The sequence below is a fragment of the Carettochelys insculpta genome, chromosome 1 (genome assembly GCF_033958435.1).
Source record: "Carettochelys insculpta isolate YL-2023 chromosome 1, ASM3395843v1, whole genome shotgun sequence".
In the NCBI taxonomy this organism is placed as follows: domain Eukaryota; kingdom Metazoa; phylum Chordata; order Testudines; family Carettochelyidae; genus Carettochelys; species Carettochelys insculpta.
The window spans coordinates 374,574,699-374,600,913 of NC_134137.1; the positions used below are offsets into that span (position 1 = coordinate 374,574,699).

At 41.1% G+C, this 26,215-nt stretch overlaps 1 protein-coding gene across 2 annotated transcripts in view; it reads right to left on the bottom strand.

Moving 5' to 3' along the window:
- The window catches only part of CHCHD3 (coiled-coil-helix-coiled-coil-helix domain containing 3), a 302,128-nt gene that overhangs the window by 234,913 nt on the left and 41,000 nt on the right, over positions 1–26,215 (bottom strand). For both annotated transcript variants that reach the window (XM_074975750.1, XM_074975741.1), the window contains exon 3: positions 12,095–12,176. In XM_074975750.1, the coding sequence (XP_074831851.1) occupies positions 12,095–12,176 (82 nt within the window). The remainder of the gene's footprint in view (positions 1–12,094; positions 12,177–26,215) is intronic.

Here is a 26,215-nt window from a genome sequence, read left to right on the forward strand (position 1 = left end):
TATCTTGACAAAGAATTAAAATGACTAACATTCTTCATACCTGCCTGTGCACCAAATACCGTCCACACATTTTACACAAGTGCTGTTTTTCCCCGAGGCGGTTAAACAAACATTTCCTGATTTTTACTGTTATAAAACTGCATCTTCCTGTGCTTCTTCCCAGCTCTTTGCAGTCTCTTCTACAGAGTTAGTATATATTTTAGGCTATAAAATATTCTAGGCAGGGACATATGTTTTTATTGTTTGTCAAGTGCCATGTACTCTATGCTAAATAAGAAACAACCCAACATTATAACAGAAGCCTAATTTTTTTTAAAAGGAGCTGTACAGTTCTTTACATTTTAAGTCTTATTCTTAATTTTCAGCACATCATGTCTCACTGGTTTCTAATATTACAGGATTGTAGCTACTGAAACAAAATGGTGAAAAGATTATGTAATTGCTCTGTTATTGTTTTCTATTTTTATCCTTTTCTCTATGTGAAATGAAATATATAATGAAAAATATAGGAGCCCCACTGTGACAACTTTAACACCTGTAAATTCTCACGACTGTAACCAAAGCCTGTGTACTTAGTAAATGTGCCTGCATAATATTTCAAAGACAGTAAGTACAAACTCTGCTGAAGTTGAACTGCAGTCACAGTATAATTTTTCCAATGAAAAAAATATTTAAAATATGAAAAGCATTTCATGTGTAGTGGAAAACAAAACAGTTAGGCTACTTAAAACAAGTGACCAAACTTCATGCTAACTCAATCTCTCACTGGAGTTTCTCAGGCCATGCTTTGCAGCATCTTAAGGTTCTACATTTGAACAGGGCATGGCTGTTGTGTACCCCTTCCCCATATCATTCCAAGTGTTGTCTTTATTTAAAATGGTATTTTGGAGGATAATCTATGTACAACCAGCTCATTAATCCCATCTGTTAGCATGGGTGGATGCATTCTTTCCTTCATTACAACAACGTTGAGAAGAGTCAGAGGACAGTCGGTAAAAAGGGTAATGAAAATGGTAAAGATAATGGAAACATAGGATGAAATCCAGGGCCCCATGAAGTTAGTGGCAGAACACCCACTGATTTCAACAGATCCAGAAAATCAGTCAACAGAGCTAAATCTTTTAGTTTAGTAACTTCATGTTTTCTTGACAGTCAAGGGATGTTCTGAACACTGGTAATTGCTGAAACATATTTCATCTTCACAAACGCAACACCTTGTAACTCTCCGAAAATTACAAAAGTCTGGGGGAGAGAAAATTCTAATCAACTGTGGGGAAATTACGACCTAATGGATAGTCCGTGATTTGTATTAGTCTCTCTTACTGCTCAGAATTTAACTTGACAACACATTCTCAGAGAAACACTGGACAGTATTCAGCTTCATATCTAGTCAGTCTCTCTCTCTCTCTCTCTCTCACACTCACTCACTCCTCAAAATTGCAGATCTCTATTTTACAAATATAAATACATACTACTTAAATAAAAGTCTTCGAATCAAGATATTCTGGAAGATACCTAATAAAAGGGAGCATTAGGCTCTGTGGAAAATATTAGGAAACATTGGTTATTAAGTCAGCAACTGGCGAAGGACCTTTAAAGGAGTGAGCATGGAGATTTAAGAGCAGGATTTTGGCTTGGGCTTTTTGAAGTCACCAAGAAATGTTTCATCAGAATCCAAAGACTGGACCATCAAGAATGACAGAGGTCCTGGCAGCTGACATGGTGGTGGGAAGACCACTTCAGGAGCATATGGGAATCTGTGGCTTCTGAAAGAAGCCTGAAATGGGGTATAAAAAGAGATTTTTCTGGGGTTGAAACACACTTGTAGGCACTACAGATGTTAGTCCTGAAGCTGATTCTCATGTTTTAATTTTACATAATAAATTACATATTTTGTTAATTCTTTCTGGAGTGGAGTTATGGTGACAAAGGATTTCTGCAGAAGCTTTCCAAGAATAGGCACTATGCATATAAGATGACCCCTACACCTAGGGACAAGATCCTCATAACAAAGAATAGGGGAGCTTCCAAAGTAAAACTTCCAAAAAGACAAGCAAGTTTCATGGTTATGGCAAGTAACTGAGGCAAGGTGATAGGAAACTTGAGGCCGTTCAAAGCCCAATCCTGCAAATCCTTAAGCACATGCTTAAGCCTATCTATGTGAGGAGTCCATCTTAACTCAATGTGAAAAGTTAAAACATGAGCATAATCCATTTCAACTATATTTTTATTTTTAATTGAAAGTGATGAAAAACTTGTTAGATTTTGTTTTTCAGCTTTAACCAATAATGAATGCAGAGAACTCCTCAAAACTAGAGGAGGAGATTTGAAAAATTGTATTTTTATAATGAGGAACAGAGTTCAGAAGCCACTTGTATTTCTGTGTAATCAAGTCATTTCTTTCCTTTGCACTATGATCTCTGAAGACAGCAGAAGACATTCAATAATGAGATTAGGAAGTAGCCATACACGGAGAATACATGCGCCTAGATAATCAGCACATTGCTCCATATTAGGGATTTCAGCTTCAACAATTACACCTTTCAGATGCTTCAAAGCATATTTACGTTTAACAGCATTTTTGCTATGACAATAAGGTTGAAAACAGACTTTTTTTTTTTTTTGAAAGAGGAGTAAAAACACAGCCACGCATTGCATGCCATTGTGTGCAAAAAGCTAAACAAGCTAATTTAGAAACATGAAATCATGAACTCAAAGTACATTCTGGTATAGTCCACCTTTAAGTGCTTTTATAAAGAAGAAAAGCTAGCAATGAAAAAGTAACAGAGTTTGCAATTAAATTGCTTACAAAAAATAAAAATCCAAGCATAGCTAAGTTTTTTTTATAACAGAACACTATCATTTAAATTCACTAACGTAAATTCAGCTGGGCTGAAATATGCAAAAGCTATCTTTTGATGCATGAGCATTCTGACAGCCATGCACCTCTCAATTTCATCAAAAAGGGTATTAGATGGGTTTAGTTGCTTTTCTAGACAAAAGCTATGAATCAGATGTCGAAGGCTAGGGGTCAGAACTGGTGACATTCTTCCCTCTTTGTCAAAGAATCTGACAAATGGACTAAAGGAGCAGATGAGACATCGATCACAATTGTGTGTATATATTTTACTGCTCACATATGCACTATGAGGCTATTGCCAAATTGGCCTATATCAGTCATGGTATAGCATTATGTCAGATGGAGAAGGCTGTTAACTTACTTTCTAATGCACAGCTCTATATGGACGAACCTTGACATACACACAACACAAATAATTTATCATGAAATTTCATTAAAGCTTTTGTTGCATTTTTCTTCTACGTGTGCTAATACATACGTAGTGAAACACAATTAGCCAAAGCCTCAAGCTCTTATCTATATTTTTGCATTTGATTTTTTTGGGGTGGGGTGGGAGAGGAGCAGACGTTTAGGAAAAAGGACAGCATCAAAACGTATGTCTTCTCCATGGATGTTTATAAGCATGAGGAAGCCTACACACAAATTCCAGCATTACATGTATAAGTGGGTTTTCTAGGATATGCCCTGGGCATGTTGGTCTACTAGCACTCAAAAGTGAATTGTTTGCTTCAGAGCTCAAACTCAACTACAACCAAGAATTACATAGCCTCAGCAAATAGGTGGTGGTGCACAAGGGACGGGCCTTTGCAGACTGATGTTGGAGAATCCAAAGAAGGAAGAGAAGGGTCATCACATTTTGCTTCTACTAACAAGTATATGCATCATGACTCAAAACATTGATGGTAATCCTGGATATCCCTGCTCTTTACAGAGATTACTGTACTCTTACCAGCATGCATAAACTATGTCAGCCTAACACTGGTTGCATATGGATACTGAACAATATAAAGCAACTCACAGAGGGATATATACTGAATCTTCTGTAGGGTTTCAAAGCACCTGATCTAGAAAATGGGTGAGCAAGCTTTTCATATTCGGGCCTCACTTTTTGTTTCTGCAATTAGCAAGGCCCCTGCAACCCATCTAATGTAATCCAAATTGATGGAAATTTTTATTATGTTCATATGAAAAAGAACCCTTTCAGCATGTGTAAGAAAATAAGCACGTAGAAAGTAAAATCTTTATTAATAAGCACAGAAATGTGAATACACATACTTAAAAACAGTAACATATTTCAACATTTTTGTGAGCTTGAGACCCAGCAGCTGATCGTGCTGTGCCTCACTTACGAAACGTCATGCCCCTCTGAGCGGGCCGGGGTCCGCCTCTGCTCCCCAACTTTGTTTGCCTTTGATCTAGAGAGTGGAACACTTGCAACCTCCTAGCTCCACATTCATCATCATCTCTCATCTCTATCCCATAACCCCTTTTGAGGCTTGTTGTGGCACCGCAGATGACTTCCTGATCAACTCACTCCACCTCATCCTGTCCTGTGCAGCTCTCCATAACTCACTCACATTCAGGTTTGTCCACTCTTTGACGTTATCTTCCCATCTCTTCTTTTGCCTGCCTTTCCTTCTACCAACAGGTACTGTGCCTTGCAAGATGGTCTTTGAAAGGCCTGATGATCCGATGATGTGACCGTACCATCTGAGCTTGCACTTCTGCACCACAGTGAGCAGGTCGTCATGTGGGCCTATGACATGCCTGATCCTATGTCATACTTCTTCATTCGTGACATGCTCAATATAAGAGATGCCCAAAAGCCTCCTATAGCATCTCATCCCCATGCTTTGGATCTTTTTCTGCAATTCTGCTGTAAAGGTCCACGTTTCGCAAGCGTACAAGAACACTGAGATGACCAGTGAGCGCATCAACCTTACTTTCAATCTCAGACTGATGTTCTTGTCCCTTCAGATGGGTCTAAGTTTTGTAAGCACTGCTGCTGTTTGCGCTATTCTGGAGAGGACTTCTGGTCTGGACCCCTCATCTGACATGACTGCACCTAAGTACTCGAAGCTGGACACACACTGAAGAGCTTGTCCATTCACCATTATATCCCTACTGATGCCATTGGTGTTACTGGTCATCAGTTTTGTCTTTTCTGCATTTACCTCCATTCCATAGGCTTTCGAGGTGGTATCCAGCTGTTCTACCAAGCTGGCAAGTTCCTCTTCTCCTCCAGCTAATCCATCTATATCATCAGCGAAGCAAAGGTTGGTGATTATTCTGCCCCCTATGCTGACAATTCCTTCATGGTCTTCCAAGGCATCAATCATGATGCGCTCCAGAAAGATGTTGAAAAGTGTGGGGGAGAGCAGACAACCCTGACGGACCCCCACTGTCGTTCTGAACCAGCTTCCAATGGTACCCTTGTGGAAAACTGCACTGGTGGCATTGTCATACAGATGTTCAACAACTCGGACAAGGTTGGGGCTGATGTTGTACTTTCTCATGGTGGCCCATAATGCTGCCTGCCAAACTCTGTCAAAGGCCTTTTTGAAGTCCACAAAAACATGGTACAGGTGCTGTTGGTGCTGCAGATATTTCTCACAGAGAATTCTCAGGATGAATATTTGTTCGGTGGTACTCCACCCTGCCCTAAAGCCAGCTTGTTCCTCAGCAATAATCATCTCAGCTTGGGGCTTCAACCTGTTCAATATTACTTTTAGTAAGACTTTACTTGGGTGGCTAATGAGGCTTATCGTACGATAGTTTTGGCACTGTTGGAGGTTGCCCTTTTTGGGAAGTGCGATCACTAGCGACTGGGTCCATGACGTAGGCCATTTTCCCATCTGCCAGATCTTATTGCATATGTTGGTAAGGGCACTGATCATGGCTTCCCCTCCTGCTTGTATCAATTCTGCTGGCATATTGTCCACTCCAGCTGACTTTCCTTTCTTCAATGATCACACTGCTGCCTCTACTTCTTCCCAAAGGGTTGGGAGGCTGTCCTCTTCGGTAGCATATGAACATTTCAGTATTTCTGGGTCTCCATCGACCTTATCATTGTACAGCTCAGAACAGTATTCTGTCCACCTGCCAAGGATCTCTCTCTCTTCAGTGAGGCAGTTCCCTGTCTTGTTCTGGACTATGGAAACTCTTGGTTGTCTAATGTTTGTCAGCTCTCTTATCGTCTGGTATGCCTTCTTGCTGTTATTTTTGTTAAGGCTGTCTTCTATTTCCTTGCACTGGTTTTCTACCCAATTCTGTTTTGCCGCCTTCATGCCTTTCCTGATGGTCTTGTTGATCTCTCTGTATTTCTCAGTCCCACCAGCTTCACCTTTCTTCTTTTTCAGTTCTCGCCGTTTGTCACAGAAGTCAAGCAGATCAGCAGTAACCCAAGGTTTCTTGTTTGGGTGGTGTTTGCCAAGAATCTCAGTAGCTGTTTCTACTACTGCTGTATTAAAGATGTAGGCCATTACGTCCTCATCTGCTTTTTCAGCACCAAGGATGAGCAGTGTTGCAAGTCTCCCTCCTATTTTTACTTGGAAGGCTTCTGCCACCTCAGGATCTTTGAGCTTTTCAAGGTTAAACTTAATTCTTGTGTGCCTTGATTTTAAGATCTTCTGCAAGCATAGGCAGAATGACATCAACGCTAGATCATGATCACTTCCAACATCCACTCCCGGAAAACTGCATGTCTTGGCAATGTTAACGCTTGTTCGGAAGCACTTCTTGACCAAGATGTAATCAATCTGACCGTGATGGTCTCCACTGGGGCTGTGCCAAGTCCATCGTCTGGACGCCTTGTGAGGGCCGAATGTATTGGCCAGCATGAAGTCGTTTTATCTGGCAAACTCCAGAAGTCTAAGGCCTGTGTCGTTGGTTTCAGTGTTGCAGTACAGCCCACACATTCCTTTCCAGTTACTATATGCATCCGCTCCAACTTTTGCATTCCAGTCTCCTTGTACAATAAGTATGTCCTCCACATTAGCCAAAGCAATCCTGGTATATTCATCAAATGCAAATATGAACTACGTCCTCACATCAAAATCAGTTTCAAAATATCTGTACCTCTTAAGACTGTGCAGGACAACTTCGAAAAAAATGAACATTGTACTGAAAACATTTTAGTTAATTTTTTTAAATGGTACCGAAACAAAAAAACTGATGTATCTTTCTTGCTCAAGAATAATACGTACAAGATTCAAAGTGCTGCCAAGATCTGGCAGCTGAGTTTCCTTATCACAGACTCCTCAAACCTGATCTTATTTCATGACAAGAGAAGAGAGATTTCATTATCTATAGTGCTTTTATTGCACTGACAGAAAAATTCTTTATCACTAGCCAAATTCAAGCATGATCTTTACAAAAATATGAAATGAGATGTGGAAAAGAAGGACTGAAAAGCCACACACTCTTATCTTTTCAGGCCAAAGCAGAGCAAATGAAAAATTGAATCATGGACTAGCCACCAATGAAATTCTGAAGTCATAAAATAACAGAACCACAAAATGAAAATTGTCCATGTGGTAAGAATGTTTACAAACTGCAGCAAGTTAGTACTATATGGGAATAGTAATCCAAACTTCCAAATTTAATTAAGATAGCTGTAATGTTTCAAAGAGAAGAGATTTTACCACAACATATTGATTGGCTCTATGGCTTAATCAAAAGAGACTGATTATGTTTTAAAGAGTTTGTATTCTGGTATGCAATTATATAGTCCATCAACCTAATCCAATTAAATAATGTGGTGATGTATAGGAAAAAATTGAAGTATATGCAGACAATTTTAGTAGTGCTCATTGCGCTAGGTTTTAAGAAATTTACCATAATGAGCCATTCTCCTCACTCAAAAGGGAAAAGATAGTACCTGGTTTATGATTTATGTTATACATGGTAAATTTATATATATATATATATATAAATAAATAAATAAATAAATAAATAAATAAAAGAACATAAGAATGGCCATACTGGGTCAGACCAAAGGTCCATCCAGCCCAGTACCCCGTCTGCTGACAGTGGCCAATGCCAGGTGCCCCAGAGAAGGAGAACAGAAGACAATGATCATAGAATCATAGAACACTAGGACCGGAAGGGGCCTCGAGAGGCCATCGAGTCCAGTCCCCTGCCCCGACGGCAGGACCGACCACTATCTACACCATCCCTGATAGACGTCTATCTAATCTGTTCTTAAATATCTCCAGCGAGGGAGATTCCACAACCTCCCTTGGCAACTTATTCCAGTACTTGACCACCCTGACAGTTAGGAACTTTTTCCTAATGTCCAACCTAAACTTCCCTTGCTGCAGCTTAAGTCCATTGCCTCTTGTTCTCTCCTCAGAGGCCAAGAAGAACAAGTTTTCTCCCTCCTCCTTATGACACTCTTTAAGAGATCTGAAAACCGCTATCATGTCCCCCCTCAATCTTCTTTTTTCCAAGCTAAACAAGCCCAATTCTTTCAGCCTTTCTTCATAAGTCATGTTCTCCAGACCTTTTATCATTCTAGTTGCTCTTCTCTGGACCTTCTCTAATTTCTCCACATCTTTCTTGAATTGGGGTGCCCAGAACTGGACACAATATTCCAGCTGAGGTCTAACCAGTGCAGAGTAGAGCGGTAGAATGATTTCTCGTGTCTTGTTCACAACACACCTGCTAATGCATCCCAGAATCATGTTTGATTTTTTTCAACAGCATCACACTGTTGACTCATATTTAACTTGTGATCTACTAGAACCCCTAGGTCCCTTTCTGCTGTACTCCTTCCTAGACAGTCTTTTCCCATTCTGTATGTGTGAAACAGATTATTCCTTCCTAAGTGCAGCACCTTACATTTATCTTTATTAAACTTCATCCTGTTTACTTCAGACCATTTCTCCAATTTATCTAGATCATTCTGAATTATGACCCTATCCTCCAAGGTAGTTGCAACCCCTCCCAGCTTGGTATCATCTGCAAACTTAATAAGCGTACTTTCTATGCCAATATCCAAATCATTAATGAAGATATTGAACAGAACGGGTCCCAAAACAGATCCCTGCGGAACCCCACTTGTTATGCTTTTCCAGCTGGATTGAGCACCATTAACAACTACTCTCTGGGTGCGATTAGCCAGCCAGTTATGCACCCACCTTATTGCAGCCCCATTTGAGTTGGACTTGCCCAGTTTGTCGATAAGAATATTATGCAAGACTGTATCAAATGCTTTATTAAAGTCTAGGTATACCACATCCACTGCTTCTCCCTTATCAACGAGTCTCATTATCGTGTCAAAAAAAGCTATTTGTTTTTTACAAAACCATGCTGGCTGTTCCCTATCACTTTACTACCTTCCAAGTGCTTGCAGATGACTTCCTTAACTACCTGCTCCATTATCTTTCCTGGCACAGAAGTTAAGCTGACTGGCCTGTAATTTCCTGGGTTGTTCTTATTCCCCTTTTTGTAGATGGGCACTATATTTGCCCTCTTCCAGTCTTCTGGAATCTCTCCTGTCTCCCATGACTTTCCAAAAATGAGAGCTAACGGCTCAGCTACCTCTTCTATCAGCTCCTTGAGGATTCTAGGATGCATTTCATCAGGCCCTGGTGACTTGCAGACATCTAATTTTTCCAAATGGTTTCCAAATGGTTTTTCCAAATGGTTTCCAAAGTGATTTATCTCCTGCCATCCATATCCTGCCCTTGTACCGAAGGCTAGGGCACCATACTTTACTCCTGGCTAATAGCCATTTATGGACCTAACCTGCAAAAATTTATCGAGCTCTTTTTTAAACCCTAATAGAGTCCTGGCCTTCACAGCCTCCTCCGGCAAGGAGTTCCACAGGTTGACTGTGTGCTGTGTGAAGAAAAATTTCCTTTTATTAGTTTTGAACCTACTACCCATCAATTTCATTTCGTGTCCCCTAGTTCTTGTATTATGGGAAAAGGTAAATAATTTTTCTATATTCACTTTCTCCACACCATTCATGATTTTATATACCTCTATCATATCGCCCCTCAACTGCCTCTCTTCCAGACTGAAAAGTCCCAGTCTCTCTAGCCTCTCCCCATATGGGACCCGTTCCCAACCCCTAATCATCTTAGTCGCCCTTTTCTGAACCTTTTTTAATGCCAATATATCTTTTTTGAGGTGAGGAGACCACATCTGCACGCAGTACTCAAGATGTGGGCATACCATAGTTTTATATAGGGGAAGTATGATATCTTTTGTTTTATTACCTATCCCTTTTTTAATAATTCCTAACATCCTATTTGCTTTACTAACTGCCGCTGCACACTGCGTGGATGTCTTCAGAGAACTATCCACTATAACTCCAAGATCCCTTTCTTGATCTGTTGTATCTAGATTTGACGCCATCACGTTGTACGTGCAATTTGGGTTATTTTTTCCAATGTGCATTACCTTACACTTACCCACATTAAATTTCATTTGCCATTTTGCTGTCCAATCACTCAGTTTGCTGAGATCTTTTTGTAGTTTTTCACAATCCCTTTTGGTTTTGACTGTCCTGAACAACTTGGTGTCATCTGCAAACTTTGCCACCTCACTGCTTACCTCATTTTCTAGATCACTGATGAACAAGTTGAACAGGATCGGTCCCAGGACTGACCCCTGGGGAACACCACTAGTTACCCCCCTCCATTGTGAAAATTTACCATTTATTCCAACGCTTAGTTTTCTGTCTCTTAACCAATTCCCGATCCATGAAAGGATCTTTCCTCCTATCCCATGACCGCCTAATTTACATAAAAGCCTTTGGTGTGGGACCGTGTCAAACGCTTTCTGGAAATCTAGGTATATTATGTCCACTGGGTGCCCCTTGTCCGCAGGTTTATTAACCCCTTCAAAGAATTCTAATAGATTAGTTAGACACGACTTCCCTCTGCAGAAACCATGACATACCCAGAACATGAAAGGATTAGTTGACTATGTGCAACTAACAAAAAAATATTTACAAAACCTGGATATTATTATTTAAAATATTTTTACATATTTGCTTATCGGTTATGGCATGGAATTTAAAATTACAATTCCTAACAAATTCAGGTCCCAAGGCCTCCTAACCTCTTTGCTCTCTGAACCACTGAGCAGCCATTCAGGGTAAATAACAATTGTGAGAAACAAAGAATATATTAAAAGGACACACAAAGAAATGGTGTCCACTGAGCTGTTAGTACAGCATTTTGCCTCTTCTAAGCACTATACAAGCACTAAATATTAAACAGGTCCAGAATTACCATAATAAAACACAAACATAGGACAATAAACAACTTTTTCTGATGTCAAAATTTACCCTTAATCTACGAGAAGAGTTCTAAGGCTGTGTCTACACTAAAAGTGCTATGTCTACATGGAAAAAAAATGTCGACCTAAAAAAATTCACAGCATGGGCTCTACACTTAGATTACCTAACCACTAAGGCTGATGCAGCTAGGATGATAGAAGACATTTTTCCACTGACCTGACTATTGCAGGAGACACCAATAACCTACATTGATGGAAAAAAACACTTCCATTGACGTAGGAAGCACATATACTACAACACTAGAATAACACATTGACATCCCCACTGCACTGCTACTCTACTAGCTATAATGTAAAATGCCCAGAGGCTATACCAGCATAGCTACACAAGCATACACCCATAGCATAGATGCAACACACACCAATAGAAGGTTTTCCTTCTGTGAAGGAATGCTACTTCCCTAACTACTGGTAGCAACGTTGACATAAGCATTCTTCCATCAGCACAGCTGCAGCTATTCTGGCGGTGTTTGGATGGTATAGCTGTGTTGGTTGGGAATGTGTTTTTTCCATACCCCAAACAGACAACCTATGTCAACCTACCTTAAATGTAGCCCAAGCCTAAATAGAATAACTTTGCATTTTTCTAGACTTATTTCCATGCAGCACAGTGTTTTCTAGGACTATGGAGAAGTCTAAGATTTAGTTTAAAAGGTGAAGAAACTGACCTGGCAAGGCAAGTCAGACTTGTGATGTCAATGCAATTTAAATCAAAATTGAGTATGAGCTACAGCAAGGGAACATCAGTTACTTTAACACATTTAAGACAAAAATATACAGTATAATAAAAAGAACTGCTAAGACTTGCATCTGATACTGTAGTTCAATGTGTACATTAAACAGATCTGTATGTTTTCAGTTACTGTAACACTATCAAAAGCATTAAATAACATTATAAAATATGGTCAGATAACCACAAACCTCTTCTGTGCTTCCCTCTCTCTCCGAGCTTCTTCCAATGCCATTTCTTCAGCTACTCTTTTCTTGAGTTGTTCTTCATTAACTAAAATCAGCAGAGAAGATTAATCTTCAGCGTGACAGTATACAAACGTTACCAGATCACAGTATTCTTTTTAATTTTAGAAGTAAGCAAAATTCTGCAAATCTTTATTTTTTTCATTTCTCTATTCAGCAATCTTAGCATCCTCCAAATTTTAATATATGCTAGTTTCTTCTAAGGCTATGTCCACACTTGGGGGCATTGTACTCAGTCTGACTGGAGAATATGAAATTTTGGGAGTAAAGGCACTTCGAACTAGTGCTGGCACTTCGAAGTGCCTGCGGTTACACAGCATGCCAGCACTTCGAAGTTTGACACTTCGAAGTTGCCACAGGGAAAATTAGCCTAATGAAGTGCTGCATATTCATCGCAGCACTTTATTAGTGTTCTCTGATCAGGCTGATAACTATGCAGAAAGAGGCAAGCGTAGACACAGCCTAATTTTCTTCATTCCATCAATTTTGAATTAACACACTCCCACAAAAAAAAAAAATCTGTCATGTTATAAGACACACACATGCACCAGCCAGAGGCATCCTACAATTTTGAATCCCTACTAAGCATCACCGAGTAAAGCTGGGAGAACACAGAAACAAATTCCAGTAAGAAGGATGTTCGGCCAGCAGCTCCCTTTTGTTTAAATAACTATTTCAAGTGCTTCCTCTAATATCCACTTGGGTAAGGAAAAAGCAGCATCTATTTGGACCCCCAAGCACTTACAGCAAGGATGGGAAATCTACAGTTCACAGCTTGCCTCGATCCAGCACGTCAGGCTTAATGCCCCGTTCCCCTCCATCACTCCCCTCTCCCTACCACCCAGTTCTCCTCACACACATGGCTGAAGCACCAGCGGCCAGCTCCCTGGCACAATTAAGGGCTGCTCTGGCCATGCTGGAGAGCCCCAGCCCGCAGCAGGCCCTGCAAGGCAGGAGCTGCCACTGGCTAACCATAACCAGTAAGCCTTCTCCATTTAGGGTAAAGCTTACCAGTTGACCATAAACATCCCTACTCATGCGAAGCTGAGGCAGCAGGCCATATATGCTCATTGCTTTACCTGATCTGTGTATCTCACACTTTCTGAAGTAAAGAATTATTGTTCTAGAAACGCTTCCACAAGACCTGTATGTGTTTATGTCAAGTGCCCCATGTCCCTGGAGGGGTAAAACTATAAACCTCAGTGCTCACAGGGTGAATCTTGGAGGAAGAATGAGTTTAAGCACTCAACCTGGAGCACAAGGTCCCATGCTTTCAGGACATGAGTGTAACAGATAATTCTATAAGATCCACCCAAGGCATGGTAGGAAATTGCTTTAAGTTTAAATAGCTTTGGAGTCCATTGTATTATAAAGGCAAAGTTCATGTATAATGTGGCATTGTATGCAACTTCTCTGTGGAGGATAGATGTCTAACATAAACCCTGGGAAGTTTTATGAGCTTCAAAGGACTACTTCAAGCCATGTGTCAGACAAGCAGGAACTTGTGTCAAAAAGTTAAGTGGGTTTCCTATGGCATACCTGGGGGAAGCAGTAAATGCAAATTCCAACCTCCAGTCTCAACCTTTTAGAAGTTCTGTGCTAAGGAGAGAATCACTGTCTTACTGACTACCTGTTCACAGATCAAAGACACAAGTAGGATAAAGGAAAGACCAACCTCTACATAGGAGTTCTTGCTCTGAACAGAAGGCATTATGGACATGTAGCCACAGAAAAACCTTAGTGTGAGATTTGAAGCCTTGACTGCAACCAAAGCTCTTTTTGAAGCTCAGGTGAACTTTGATACACTTATTAGCATGTGTTCTTTCATTATTGTATTATGTTTTCTCTATAATGATTGAACCTCAAGAATAAATGTGCTTACTCTAACACACAGGTCCTTCTGAGTAATTGCCCACAGCTATTGTGTAAGTTCTGAGGCAACAGCATCATAAGCAGGGGAACAGTGCAGCCTGGAAAAACCTCAGACAGGAGGGAGCGACATGAGAGTCTGTGCAACAGAGGAGACACTCGGGAGCTGAAAACTGGGAAGCGGGTGCCCCTGCTGGACTAAAAAAGCCAGACCCAGTGGCTGAAACCTGCCTACATCAAGCTCAGTCTCTAGCTCCAACCTTTCTAGCACGCTTTCTGTGAGCAGTCTGTCTGGTACTCCTTGTCACAGTTCAGGACTTCTGTACCTGCATTCCCCTCTCTGTTGTCCAGCAAGGGCGCCCTCTTGTAAGCTTCCAGCTACCAGATTTCAACTGTTTGGGAAGGAAAGCTGTGTGCTATCCTACCAACCAGGATTTTTCCAGGCTGCATGTTTCCCTGCCTTCACTGCTTTGTTTTCTCCTTAAGAGATTATGAACAGCATAAACACCCACATTTAAAAGGTACCATACAGCCGTAATACAAGGACTGCAAAAAAAACATTTTATGCTAATCAAGGTACATATATTAAACTTAACTCTGGAGAGATATTTCAATATTTCGCATCTCTGAGAATACAGACTAACACAGCTACCTCGCTGTTATTATCTCTCATACAGCCCTTGACAAAAGACACATATATAGCATAACAATTAGACTGCTCACCAGTGTCTGTATCCTGAAGTTTATTGTTCTCACATAAATAAAGAAGTCTAATGAAGCATGGAACAGTCTTCTAAAGTATAACAAATAAGATTCAAATATCAGCTAACAGAAACCTAACATATTTAACTTGAAAAATCAATTACACATTGATTATCCAAATACTAATATGGAATAAAAACACAGTGGTAGATGCTTCCCAAAATAAGAAAATTACAATATCTCTGTAGAGATTACAACTTCAAGAGTAGGAGGACTTGGCAATGAGGAGGAAAAAAAAAAAAGCCTCAAAATTTCATTTGTCAAGACAAAGTCAAAAGAAACTGACTGTTACAACAGATTTAGGGCAAAAGCAAAAAGACTTTTAGCATCTAATGGTAATTTCTGCTCAGACCACACAATATTCAGAACAGAAAACTGGAAAATAAACTATCAGAGAACTTCAGAAGCTAGTAGACAGATGGCACTTGTTTGACCAGAGCTAAGGAAGGTAAGAATAAATCAGATGCCAAAAACTAAATAAAAAGGCGTAACAAAATGGAACAACAATAAAGAGAAAGTAAAACCCAGACTCACGTTTTATTTCTGTAATGAATCTTTAGACCTTTGTGTTTGATATATTATGAATTCCACAAAGAACTCCTGAACCGTGCTTCAGTGCGTACACCCACAAAGATAATGCAAAAAGTTATCATACCTCAAAAATATACACTAAGAAAACAGAAAAGCTTAATTTTAATTTCTAATCCAAGGTGTTATAGTCAAATCAAACTGACGGTGTCATATTGTTTTATGTAGAATAAATGGACACAAATCAGACAGCAGGAATGATAACATACAAAAAACTGTAGGGAAACACGTCAATCGCCCTAGACACTCAGTAACAGATTTAAAAAGTAGCCATCCTACACCAAAAAAACTTCAAAAACAGACTCCAAAGAGAAACTGCAGAGCTGCAATTCATTTGCAAATTTGACACCATCAACCAAAGATTGAACAGAGACTGGGAGTGGTTGGCCAATTACAAAAACAGTTTCTCCACATAAGCTACTGATAATGGGCCACATCCTCTGTGACTGAACAGACCTTGCCAATTCTGCCCCTCCCCCACCGACAAACTCCCTCCTTTTCATAAGCCTTTATTTAAACCCTCCTTTGGAACTCCCACTCATGCATCTGACTAAGCGGGTTTGTGCCCACAAAAGCTTATGCTCCAAAATATGTGTTAGTCTATAAGGTGCCACAGGACTTCTTGTTTTTAGTAAAAAAAAAAAAAAAGATGAAATTCCAAGATAAATTTGGGGGGTTTCACACAATTTCTTAATTTGTCAGCAGAATGGTAGACAGCTCAAGTGCCTTTAGAAAAGGCCACCAGTGTTGCCAAATACTGAAACATAATATCAAAGCAATAAACAAGTTCATGTAAAAATAAAAAAAATATTTCTATTTAAAGTTTGTAAATCACATCACACATAGCCCTGGTATAGATCCTCCACCTTGGACAATCTTAAGGTCGTTTTGTTTGAGGAACTGTGATTAGCTTTCAACACTAAGAGCTTCAGGGACTGTCTATACTACACGGCAGGTTGATCCGGTCAGGGTCAATCTTGCAGGGTTTGATTTCATGAAGTTAATAAAGACATACAAAATCGATCTGCCTGGGGTTGGTAGCCAACCCCTTTACTCCTCACTAATGCAAGGAGATCAATGGGAGAAATGTTCCTGTAGACCTTCCCTAGTGAAGACAGTCAGGTAAGTCGATTTCAGATATGGCAATTGCCATAGCTAGAACTGAATATATGAAATCGACTTATTCTCCTAGTGCAGACCTGCCCCCAGATGGGGAACTACGTTAGTCAATAGCTCCACAAAAAGTAAGTACCCTGTAGCACCTTAAAGACTAACACCCTTATCTATTCAGTAATGAGCTTACATTTGTCAGTCTTTAAGGTCCTACAGGACTGCTTGTTTTTTTGTATCACGAAAGAGGAAACTTTTAATTAACTCATTGATTGTAATCTTGTTTGAATTTATACTTTTATTTTCCTTAAAAAAAAAAAAGTTGATTCTCATTTGTTGATAACCACTAAACAAAAATCTTTATTTTTAATTAAAAACAGTTTTTGCATGAACTGGGAGGATATACTATTATGTCTACAAAAAGTTCAATAATTATAGCACTTAATGCCCTGTGATTCATATTCTTAACTTTTACATTTTAAATATATTAAATCTGACACAAATCACATGGAAAATATTAATCATGTTGTAAAAATGTGTCATTCACCATTTCCTATTTGGATGGAAATTCAAATGAACAAATATTTAATTATTGACATATATCAGCACACAGACAATCCAGGAAGTTTTTGGAGAATGTTGGGGATAACTTCTTGGTGCAAGAGCTGAAGGAACCAACCAGGGGTCGTGTGCAACTTGACCTGCTGCTCACAAACAGGGAAGAACTAATAGAAGAAATAGAAGTGGGAAGGAACCTGGGCTGCAGAGACCAGGAGATCGTAGATTTCAGGATCTGGACAAAAAGTAAGCAAGGTAAGTAGTAACATACAGACCCTTGATTTCAGAACAGCAAACTTTGACTCCGTGAGAGAACGGATTAGCAGGATCCCTTGGGAAACGAAGATGAAGGGGAAAAGAGTTCAAGAGAACTGGCAGTATTTTAAAGAAGTCTTACTGAAGGCACAGGAACAAGCCATCCCCCTGAATAGAAAGAAATGCAAACATGGCAGGCAACCAGCTTGGCTTAACAGGGAAATCCTTAGTCAGCTTAAATTCAAAGAGGATGCATACAAGAAATGGAAATGTGGACAGTTGACTAAGGAGGAGTACAAACATACAGCTGGAGAATGCCAGACAGTAATCAGGAAAGCAAAAGCACAATTGGAACTGCAGCTGGCAAGGGATGTGAAGGGTAACAAGAAGGGTTTCTACAGGCATGTGAACAATAAACAGGTTATCAGAGAAGGTGTGGGGCCATTACTGGATGAGAGAGGTAACCTAGTGACAGATGATGCAGGAAAAGCTGAAGCACTCAATGCTTTTTTTGCGTCAGTCTTCACGGATTAAGTCAACTTCCATATGACAGTCCCAGATGATGCAGCATGGGAAGGTGGAAGGCAGCCATCTGTGGGGAAGGAACAAGTTCTGAGCTATCCAGAAAAACTAGATGTACACAAGTTCATAGGTCTGGATTTAATGCACCCCAGGGTACTGAGGGAATTGGCAGAGGTCATTGCTGAACCTCTGGCCATTATCCTTGAAGACTTTTGGAGATCGGGGAGATACTGGATGACTGGAAGAAGGCAAACGTAGTGCCCATCTTTAAAAAAGGAAAGGACAATCCAGGGAACTATAGACCCGTCAGCCTTACCTCAATCCCTGGGAAAATAATGGAGGGAATCCTCAAGGAATCTGTTTTGGAGCACTTGGAAGAGGGGAAAGTGATCAAAAGTACCCAACATGGATTCACCAGGGGCAAGTCCTGCCTAACCAATCTGATTAGCTTCTATGACGAGGTAACAAGCTCTGTGGACATGAGGAAGTCAGTGGATGTGATATACCTTGACTTCAGCAAGGCTTTTGATACGGTCTCCCACAACATTCTTGTCCATAAGTTAAGGAAATATGGATTGGATCCTTGGACTATAAGATGGATAAAAAGCTGGCTTGATGGTCAGGCCCAACGGGGAACGGTCAATGGCTCAATATCTGGATGGCGGTCTGTTTCAAGCGGAGTTCCGCAAGACTAGGTTCTGGGGCCGGGGTTATTCAACATCTTTATTAATGACCTGGATGAGGAACTGGATTGCGCCCTCAGCAAGTTTGCGGATGACAGAAAACTAGGGGGATAGGTAGATTCGTTAGAGGGTAGAGAGAGAATCCAGAGGGACCTGGATAAGTTGAAGGACTGGGTCAAAAGAAAGCTGATGCGGTTCAATAAGGAGACGTGTAGAGTCCTGCACCTGGAGTGGAAGAATCCCCAGATTTGTTATCGGCTGGGGACCGACTAGCTCAGCAGCAGTACGATGGAAAGGGACCTAGGGCTTATGGTGGATGAAAGGCTGGATATGAGTAAACCGTGTGCCCTTGCAGCCAAGTAGGCTAACGGCATACTCGGGTGCATCAGGAGGAGCAATTCGAGCAGATCTAGAGAAGTAGTTATTCCTCTTTATTCGGCACTGGTGAGGCCACATCTGGAATATTGTGTCCAGTTTTGGGCCCCCCAGTATAAAAAGGATGTGGATTTGCTGGAGCAGGTTCAGCAAAGGGCAACAAAAATGATCAAGGGTCTGGAGCACAAGACCTATGAGGATAGGCTGAGGGATCTGGGCTTGTTTAGTTTACAGAAGAGAAGACTTACAGGTGATTTAATAGTTGTTATTTGACTTTCTTTAAAAATCTTTGGGGCAAACATTTATAAATCAATATTATGGTTTTTTTAATTTAAATTATTTTAATAGGTTATAGTAAATTTAGAGGTTAACGTAAGGTGTCAATTTCAAATACAGTTTTACTTTTCCAAATAAACCTGCAGTTTACATTTTTAAAATCTGCTTTGTTTTGGGGTTTTTTTTTACTTTTTAACTACCCTGGTTTTGGAACTCACCTCACTAAGCCTCACGTGCTATTTAAGTTAGGGCTTCCGAGTTCAAACAGAGTCCAGGCATTGTGCCTAGCAAACTGTCTGTCTAGAATCTCCTGCCGAGAGCTGAGACCATGCGGTCCAGCTACCTGGGACTAATACACGCTTTTTCAGACTCCCAATAGCTTTAACACATCCTCTATCAAATTTAAAGTTTGGTGAATGCTCTGGGTTCACAATAACTTTTATGAGGCAAGTGACAGGTATAGCAAAAAACACATGGACTTTCCTTAAGATTTTAAACACCGTTACTCTTTAAGTAACATGCAAAATACATAGCTCTAGACATAACATGCACCTTTACAAGCAGTTCTACGTTTCACTTTTTTCACCATTCTGGACAATGCTTTAGGCTGAGGGAAGAGTATTGTGACAGCTCCAGGCTAGTCCTCTTGCATCTGGCTTCTCACCATAATCACAGTGTCCTTCTTCCTCTGATACTAGGCAGTTCCCTTCCTTTCATCTTATGGCCATGCAGGAAATCAGGACCCCACATCCTGAAAGATGGGTCTCTCTCTTGACCAAGTTTCCTGTGCATCTGTGAGAGACCCTCAAGCTTGTGTGCACATCCCACCAGCAGCCCCAAATTTCTTTATCTTGCAGCTGGGGCAGACTCTCCAGGACGTAAGAGACATACACAGAGGGTTGGGGGTGATATGCTAGCACGAATATTGATTCATTGACTGGAAGGCCAGACAGGCCAATTGTGATCATCTAACCTGACTTGTACAAAACAGGCCACAGGGTCTCCCTGAAGTAATTCCTAAAACACAGCTTCAAAAAAGAAATCCTATCATAGTGTATTCCCCCTCTGTATTTGCACACTTGGGTTGCAAGTCGCACTCTGGATTGTCTGACAAGTCTGCTTTGGAGCACAACCAGCTCCCTGACTAGCATCCCCTTCTAAGTGGAATGCTTGGGTGACTGCCCAATAGAGATTTTGATGCTTGCCCAGCTGATTAGCAGAGCGTCGACAGCCAGCACCAAATGTTTCTACTGGTGGTGCACACCTGCACACGCCTCGGGGCACAAGCACCACATGTTCTTCATATAAACAGAAAAAAATAGAAGGCACGTGGTCCCTGATACATGGGTATTGGACAGAGGGCCCATTGATGCCCCAGTCCTTGACAGATTTAACACGTTAGGTCCCTGGCATCTATCCTTAGGTTTTGCATACTTATGCATAGTTGGAAGTTATAATAAAGGTTGCTACAATCTTAAAGATAAAAAAATTAAACATTTTTATGGAGGACCAACCTCCCAGTGCCACTCTGTATGCCACATACACCACTTCACAAAACAACTGCCCCCATATGAATTCATTACAATTTTGCTATAGAAATGGGCACGTCATCTTTACCCATTTACTGTAAACTGATGGCAAACACTTTTTACTCACTCCTATACAGCTTTCCTCTTCTCTTGTGTAATGCTCACTTCCACTTACCTTTCCTTCCTAACACATGTCTAACTAGCCAGCAGAATCCTTACCTGCATCTGAAACACAATACATTTCCCTCCATTTTTGTTCTCTTTTCTGTCACTAGTCACTGTATATAATTCCAGAAAGCCTATTCTCAAAAGAATAGTTTCTTTGTACTAAGGGCACTCACTGTATGAGAATAAAATTGTAGCAAGAAAGATTCACAAAAAAGAAATGTGAGCAATGCATATTAGATAAAGGACACCTGCACTCACAAAAATATTGGCTTGATAATTCAGTTGCTAGATATGACCATGCTAGTCAAATGGCCTGACACCTGCAGAGTTAGGAATGTACCCATTAATCTTGCAATTTCAACAAATTCATTAACAGAAAAGAGCATTTATTCTAAGGCAGCTTATCAAAGCCCAACTGAAAAGCCAGGTACATAATGTTAGTAATGAAAAGAAGCTCCCATTTAATACAGCCAAACATGTTTTACAAAGTACCTAGCTACACAATTAGAGACAAGGCGGGTGAGGTAATATTTTTATTCTGTTGGTGAGAGAAAAGCTTTTAAGCTCATTTCTCTCACTAACACTTCTCAACACAATTTCCATTCAGTGAATTTAAAGGGAAATAAACTAGCTATAATGTTTATTTTAAAAATGCTTTCAATCAGCTTTGCTAACAGTCCATGAATAGCTAGGGAAACTAAGCAGGACCATTAAAGCAGCATATTTTTCAGCACTGAAAACTAAGTAATCAAGACGTCCTTCAGGTCATTCAGTTGTCCCCTGAAAAGGAATAAACATTTGGTTTTTCAAGGCTGGATTTGAGATAGACATGGGTAAGGATGAGTCAAAACTATGGTCTCCCTTCTCACTCCCCACTGTCACATTCACCTCTTGGAGATATGTGTCCTCACTACAATATTAAATGTAAACAGAACTTTAATGCTTCTTCAATCAGAAATGAGTGCATACAGATTTCCAGCTCAAATTAAGTGGTGTTTTAAACTAGAGCTAGATGGCCCATTGAGAAGATGGGCTGAAGCTGATCTTGGGCACTGAACTGTTTGAGTGTTTTGCAGGGGGACCTCTCTCGTTGTGACTAGGCTAAGCAAAGAGGAGTTAACTTGAGTTAACAATGCAGTAAAGGCAAGCCCCCGCAAAAGGCAGTACAATATTAACCACTTTCTGAGTATGAAAGCAGTCCCTTCCACTGCAGATACAACATATAGCAGGTGGTTGGTGCTTCTGAACCAATACATTGTGTAACATCCTGGTTACTTTTTCCTTCTAAATATAATTACAAAAATAATTGCTTTTGCAAATTATAAAAAGCACCCTTGCCCGACAATCCACTCACTAATTGGATTTCTCTATGTATTAAGCCAAAGAACACATACCAAAACTAAGTATATTAAAGGCTGAGAGTAATAGCCAGAGTTAGGTTGCAATATTTTTTTTAAAACAGAAGTTTTCACCATCTGCAAAATACACAGTTTTATTTGTATATGGGGGGCGGGGGGAAGAGAGAGAGAGATATAATTAGTTTACAAGGTTGGGTCAGTTACTGGTTTCTCAAACTTATGCTCATGCAACCAAATGATTGTGAGGATACATCAGAATCCTTAGAACCCTATAATGACATGTTTCTAAAATCTGAAAGTTTTGTACTTCTTGGTTTTGTTTGAAGATTGAGAAAAAAACTGAGGCAGGTTCCACAAACTTACCACTGGACTGTGCCCAGTAACACCTATTATTCAACAACAAGAGCACTCTCCAGTAAAGAAGGCAGCAGTTGCCTCTGCATCTTCACCAAATTTAAGTGCAGAAGAACACCCAGTTCAACTAATTGCCTTCTTTAGGCTCACTAGCAGGGAGACAGTTGATGTGTAGGAGGAGGATCTTGGTACTTTTAGCTGAGCACTGAGGAGGTGGCATATGTCTGGAAAATGGGGTTAAAATTTGGAGACTTAAAACTAGGAGAGTAGAAGGGGGACTGCCCTGGAAGATGACAGCACATATTAGATTAGATCAGAATGTCCAACTGTAGATGTGATGGACTTGGTCAAGATGCCTGTGTTACCTCAAGTATCGGAGGGGTAGCCGTGTTAGTCTGGATCTGTAACAGCAACGAAGGTTCCTGTGGCACCTTATAGACTAACAGAAAAGTTTTGAGCGTGAGCTTTCGTGAGCACAGACTCTCTTCATCAGATGCATCTGCATCTGATGAAGTGAGTCTGTGCTCACGAAAGCTCACGCTCAAAACTCTTCTATTAGTCTATAAGGTGCCACAGGACCCTTTGTTGTGTTACCTCAAGTTTCAGATGACCTGCAGAAGAAATCTGAGCAGATTTGGTAGTGCTTACACCACCAGCACAGAAGCCTTTTTACTGCCTTAACTCATGTTTCTTGCAACATAAGCTATTGAGGAAGAATAAATACAAGTTAGCCTCCTACAACCCACCTCCTAACTCTGCTTCTGCTCAGCCTTCCACCATACTCCCTCACTCCTTCAGTCTCTGTTTCATTAGTAACAAATGAGGCTTTGGCAGTGTACTTTTCAATAATGGACAACTGGGGGGGTAGGGGTAATGCAACACTGTAAAAACCAGTTTTGCTGTAAACTAGGAACAAAATATGCATGAGAACAGCGATAATCCTTTGTGTGCAACTAGTTATTACAAAACAGTCTGAAATAAGTGAGATTTCTCTGCTAATGTTTAGCATGTAGTTGTTTTTCAGTGTTATTCAGTCTCCAAGGTTTGTAATTTCTCAGCCATCCTCAAGAATTAAAATGAACAGTTTCCATATGATTAATAAGATTGGAACTTTTCAGTTTGGAAAACAGAATTAATGGGGGATACAGATACCATCTTATAAAATCATTACTGGTACAGAGAAATTGGAAAAGACAGTGCTATTTACTCCTCCATGTAACAACAAGAACTAGAGGTAATCAAATGAAAATAATTGACAGCAGGTTTAAAAACAAACCAAAAAAGAAGTATTTCTCCACACAGTCAACCTGCAGAACTCCTTGCCAGATAACAGGACTATCAGTGGCTATTAGCCAGGATATAAAGGGATGGTGTCCCTCCCTTCTGTTTGCTAAAAGCAGAGAATGAGCAACATGGAATGGATCACTTGATGCTTATTTGTTCTGTTCATTCTCTCTGAAGCACCTGACACTGGCCACAGTCAGAAGACAAGATCATCAGCTATATGCATCTTTGATCTGACCCTTTATGGCCATTCTCATGTTACTTTTTAAATTCTGTTAATTTTTTCCTAGAACTGTACAGGAGCATTACCTAGAAATGTATTGGTCTCACTGAACTGAAAACCACAACAAAACCTTAGCTATAGGCTATTTACCACTCCACAGTAACACATGTACATGTGTGTAATTAAAATAAACATATCCATTCTATCCTAGAACACTTAACGTTGTGTACTAACAGGAGATTTCCAAGCCTTCATAAGCACTGTGATTTTCTCCTTGATTTTCTGTTTATACAGCACCACTCTTCAGAACAGGAAGCGTATTATGCTTTATAAGTGTGCAACGTGTAGTAAAATGAGGCTCGATTGTCACAGGAGCCTCTAGGCACTCACCGCCACACTAATTAATAAATAATGCTTCTCCAGCAACTGTTGAACTTTCATCAGAAAATGTTCACTGAGGATAGAGCTGTGAAATAAAGAGAAGTTACTCACCGTAGTAACGATGGCTCTTCAAGATGTGTACCCGTGGGTGCTCCACGATAGGTGTCGGGCTCGCCCCAGCGCCGCAGGGCGGATCTTTCCAGCAGTTTCTGCCGGACCACGCATGCGCCGGCGCGCACCCGGCCATGTACGTGATCCGGTCCACACCAGTTCCTTGACGAACCGCCTCGGATGCTCCTGAAAAATACTAAACAGAGATCCGAAGCAGGGAGGATGGGCGGGTGGTGGAGCACCCACGGGGACACATCTCGAAGAACCATCGTTACTACAGTGAGTAACTTCTCTTTCTTCCTCGAGTGTCCCCATGGGTGCTCCATGATAGGTGACTACCCAGCAGTAACCCAAGATAGGAGGTGGGTAATTGGTTTATGTGCAGCTTGTCCCCAAGAAGACCGCTGTCGAGAGACGGGTATCCTCTTGGAATACCCTGTGAAGGTCATAATGCTTGGTGAAGGTGTCATAGGATGACCAGGTCGCCGCTCTGCAAATGTCTTTTAGCACAATGCCCTTCAAAAAGGCTGTTGATGCCGCCACCGCCCTAGGGGAGTGAGCCCTAGGCGGGGCCAGTAAAGGAGTCTAAGTTCATAGCACATTTTTATGCAGGATACGATGTGCTTCGAGATTCTCTGCGAAGAGAGACCTTCTCCTTTTGATTTGGGAGCGAGAGAGACTAGGAGTCTATCCATTTTCCGGAAGGACTTAGTCCTGTCTATATAGAAAGCCAGCGCCCTCCTCACGTCCAGGAGGTGTAGGCGCACCTCTTTGTTGGAGTTATAAGGCTTTGGATAAAATGAGGGTAAAACTATAGGTTCGTTAATGTGAAACTCTGAAGAAACTTTGGGAACAAAGGCTGGATGCAGCCGTAAGGTTACCGCCTCCTTGGAAAATACTGTGCAGGGTGGCGTTGCCGTAACTGCCGTAAGCTCGCTCACCCTGCGAGCTGACGTGATTGCAAGAAGGAAGGTCATCTTTATCGTAAGGAGACGGAGGGAAACCGTGGCTAAGGGTTCAAACGGTGGTCCCGTTAGTGCATTAAGCACCAGGTCCAAGCTCCACGAAGGTGGAAGCGGTTTCCGAGGGGGGTATAGGTTTACCAACCCTTCGAGGAACCTGGTAACCATGGGACGGGCAAACACCTTGTGCCCTTCCTCTTCATGTCTGAAAGCCAATATAGCGGCAAGGTGGACCTTTAACGAGGATAGGGAGAGTCCGCCTCTCTTGAGGTCCAGTAAATACTCTAGTATTACAGGTATAGGCGCAGCAAGGGGGGCTAATTGCTTGGTAGAACACCATGCAGTGAATCAAGTCTATTTTGCTTATAGGTCCTTCCTGGTGGAAGTCCTCCTGCTACTTTCTAGGACTTGTTGCACTCCCTCCATACACGTGCTCTCTAGGGAGCTAAGCCATGGATTAACCATGCTTGCAGTCGCAGGCCTCGGGGGTGCAGATGCACTATGGACCCCTGGGCTTGCGTGAGCAGATCCGGCGCCACCGGGAGGGGCATCGGTGGACAGTTTGACATGCGCAGGAGTAAGGGGAACCATTGCTGTCGATCCCACGTTGAGACTACTAGGATCATTCGGGCTCTCTCCTGGCTTTCTGCAAGACTTTGTGGATAAGCACTGTGGGACGAAATGCGTAGAGCAGGGGGC